Here is a 3,125-nt window from a genome sequence, read left to right as displayed (position 1 = left end):
AACCTTTGCCGAGTGCCCGTGATCTAGCACTCGGCACACCCTTTGCCGAGTGCTAGATCAGGGGCACTCGGCAAAGTGTATTTTTTCCCCGAATTTCGTACTGAGGCTGCCACGTGGACCCAGGGTCACCTTTGCCGGGTGCCCTTGATCTAGCACTCGGCATACCCTTTGCCGAGTGCTAGATCCGGGGCACTCGGCAAAGTGTATTTTTTTCCCCGAATTTCGTACTGACGCTGCCACGTGGACCCGGGGTGACTTTGCCGAGTGCCCTAGCGATGACACTCGGCAAACCATGTGTTTGCCGAGTGCCCTACTGCGACACTCGGCAAAACCGTACCTATATTGCATGTGCAACAACACTTTTAGTAATTAAAAGTATGTAAACTTTGTGTAAACCTAGTCAAATTCACTAAACATTGCGTATTCCATTTTTTAAGTAATATTGTACCATTATTTCATGGATTTGTAGCTCATATTAAATTTATATCTATTAAATTCATATACGTGCAATTAATGAATAAAAATTACCAAACGGATCTGAAAAATTCCCAAAATTTGACATGAACCAATCTATGTTCTCTATAGCCTATAAAAAAAATTTGGACTCAATGAGAATTACATGTATCGATTCATCTCAAAATCTTACCGGATCCTTCCAACTTCTACGAATCCTCTCCGGAGATGCTTCGAATTCTAAACATCATATGTCAAAACTTGTACGAAACCTTGTCAATTTTTTACCACAGCCTCTACATATGAAATCATAGCATCTTGCAAAATCTCGTGATTTTCAAACTTCGTTTGTATTTTTGAGAATTAAACAATCATTTGGCCACACGTTCGTAGTCGTATTTCCTTAGCAAAATGTTCGAAATTCCTTTTCATTTTCTGGGTGAACCTCAATTTGGACTCACTAACATGAATATGATTTTTCCACTCATATTATTCCATTATTCCAATCACCTGCAGTTCAAATTTGACTTAAATCAAAAAATTACTCTAAATGAAATTAATTGATTAAATATAGCAAACAGGTCAAAAAATAGTCCACCTTCTACCATGCAGTGCCAAATACCATACATGTAGAGTGTAAAAAGTTTGGAGGGTGGAGGAGGGAAAAAAAATTATTTTTGCCGAGTGTGTCAAAAGACACTCGGCAAACCCTATAGTATGCCGAGTGTGACCCCTGGCACTCGGCATACTACTGGCTTTGCCGAGTGTCCCATCACGACACTCGGCAAACCTAATGGCTTTGCCGAGTGCCCCCCGTAGACACTCGGCAAAGCCTAACATCCGTCACGGAGTCGCGACGGCGGTGGCACGTGGAAGTCACGTGCTCGTCAGTTTGCCGAGTGTCCAACTTTGCCGAGTGCCTTTTGGGTGTTTGCCGAGTGTTTTTTTGGCGGCACTCGGCAAACCGGGCCTTCGCCGAGTGTATTATGTTTGCCGAGTGTTTTTGGTATTACACTCGGCAAACCGGCCCTTCGCCGAGTGCCCGAAAAAATACACTCGGCGAAGTTATTACACTCGGCAAATTCGAGGTTTCCCTTAGTGGTGCTTCAAGTGAAGCCTCTATTATTGCGAGGTTCTTATTGCAAATGTGTCATGGGCTATAAATATGATAGTGTGGAACCACACCATCCCTACTCCGAGTGCTACCACCTCTAAAAGTTCTAGAATATCTGACCATTTCTAGCGAAGCGCTAAACGGAAGTGACAATGCAACAGCACGGCGTCATGGATGAGCTCGTCTCCCCAGCATCCTTCTGCTCCCCTGCCTCCCCGCCCTCCTTCTTCAACGCGGCAGGCCACCACTCAGTCCTCGAGTTCGTCTCCTGCGGCCTGCCGGAGCAATGCTGGCTGATGGGCGACGAAGCGCTCGACGATAAGACCATGCATGACGGCGCCGAGTGGGTCTCCGGGGGCTCGCACTTGGCGGGCTCCGACCTGTCCGCCGGTAACCCGCACGCGGCGGCCGCCATGTGCGAGCCCTCGGCGAGGAGGCGGGGCAGGAAGCCCGGGTCCCGGTCCGACGGTCCCACCATCAGCCACGTCGAGGCGGAGCGGCAGCGACGGGAGAAGCTCAACCGCCGGTTCTGCGACCTCCGCGCCGCCGTGCCGACGGTGTCCCGGATGGACAAGGCGTCCCTGCTCGCCGACGCCGCCGCCTACATCGCCGAGCTGCGCGGCCGCGTGGAGCAGCTCGAGGACGCGGCTAGGCAGGCCGCGGCGAGGAAGCAGGGCGGCGGGAACCCGGCGGCGTGCCCGGCCTCCGGGGACCTGGAGGAGAAGGTGGAGGTGCGGATGGTCGGGCGCGAGGCGGCGGCGGTGCGCCTGACGACGGCAGCGGCGCGCCACGCCCCCGCGCGCCTCATGGGCGCGCTCCGGTCGCTGGACCTGCCGGTGCAGCACGCGTGCGTGAGCCGCGTCGGCGGCGCGGCGACGGTGCAGGACGCCCTCGTCGACGTGCCGGTGGCGCTGCAGGACGAGGGTTGCCTCCGCGCCGCGCTGCTCCACGTCCTGCAGCAGCAGGACGAGAGCGCCTAGCAAGCTAAGAAGCTCTGGTGACCTTCCTCTACGGTACGGCCTTATTAATCAATAGAGCATTAAATTAAATCTAACCAAATGCATCGTCGATCAGGTCAATCAACAATTAACATCCGCGTGTTGATCAGGTAATCAGATGCTTAATCTGTTCTTGATGCTACTGTTCCTCGTGTCGAATAATCAACCGGCCATCTCATCGACCAGCAGGGTGGTGTAAGAAAAAAACGTGCAAGTAGTATAACAATCTTATACATCCAATCGCTAGCTTGTCTTTGTTCAGTCGATGGATGAGTTGTTCCTAATTTTTTTAATGGGTGTTGTGACACAGCACACAGGCAGCATGCATGGTTCATTCTACATGTGCCGTACAGTTAATGAAATTCATACACTGAATGACTGAACAGTTTAACAAAGTTTTGTTCAAAAATAAACAGATCAGTAGGAGAGCTGACCATTTTAATGGTTCGTAGCCGTTTGAAATGGCGGTAAACTAACGTGGCAACGACACAAAAAATGTACCGCCATTTTAAACAGTTATAGCCAAATGAAATGGCAGCCCGTACGTAACTGTCAATATG

The 3,125-nt window shown here is 50.7% G+C and overlaps 1 protein-coding gene across 1 annotated transcript; it reads left to right on the top strand.

Annotated features, from left to right (window-relative positions):
• The first annotated feature begins 1,453 nt into the window (after nucleotides 1-1,453).
• LOC117862105 (transcription factor MYC2) lies at nucleotides 1,454-2,892 on the top strand. Its single transcript, XM_072294592.1, has one exon. The coding sequence runs from the start codon at nucleotides 1,720-1,722 to the stop codon at nucleotides 2,545-2,547; it is 828 nt and encodes a 275-aa protein (XP_072150693.1). The 5' UTR covers nucleotides 1,454-1,719; the 3' UTR covers nucleotides 2,548-2,892.
• Nucleotides 2,893-3,125: the final 233 nt, after the last annotated feature.

The sequence above is a fragment of the Setaria viridis genome, chromosome 6 (assembly GCF_005286985.2).
Source record: "Setaria viridis chromosome 6, Setaria_viridis_v4.0, whole genome shotgun sequence".
Lineage (NCBI taxonomy): Eukaryota > Viridiplantae > Streptophyta > Magnoliopsida > Poales > Poaceae > Setaria > Setaria viridis.
The sequence above is the reverse complement of the archived record's forward strand: the minus strand, read 5'-3'. Positions and strand labels throughout refer to the sequence as shown.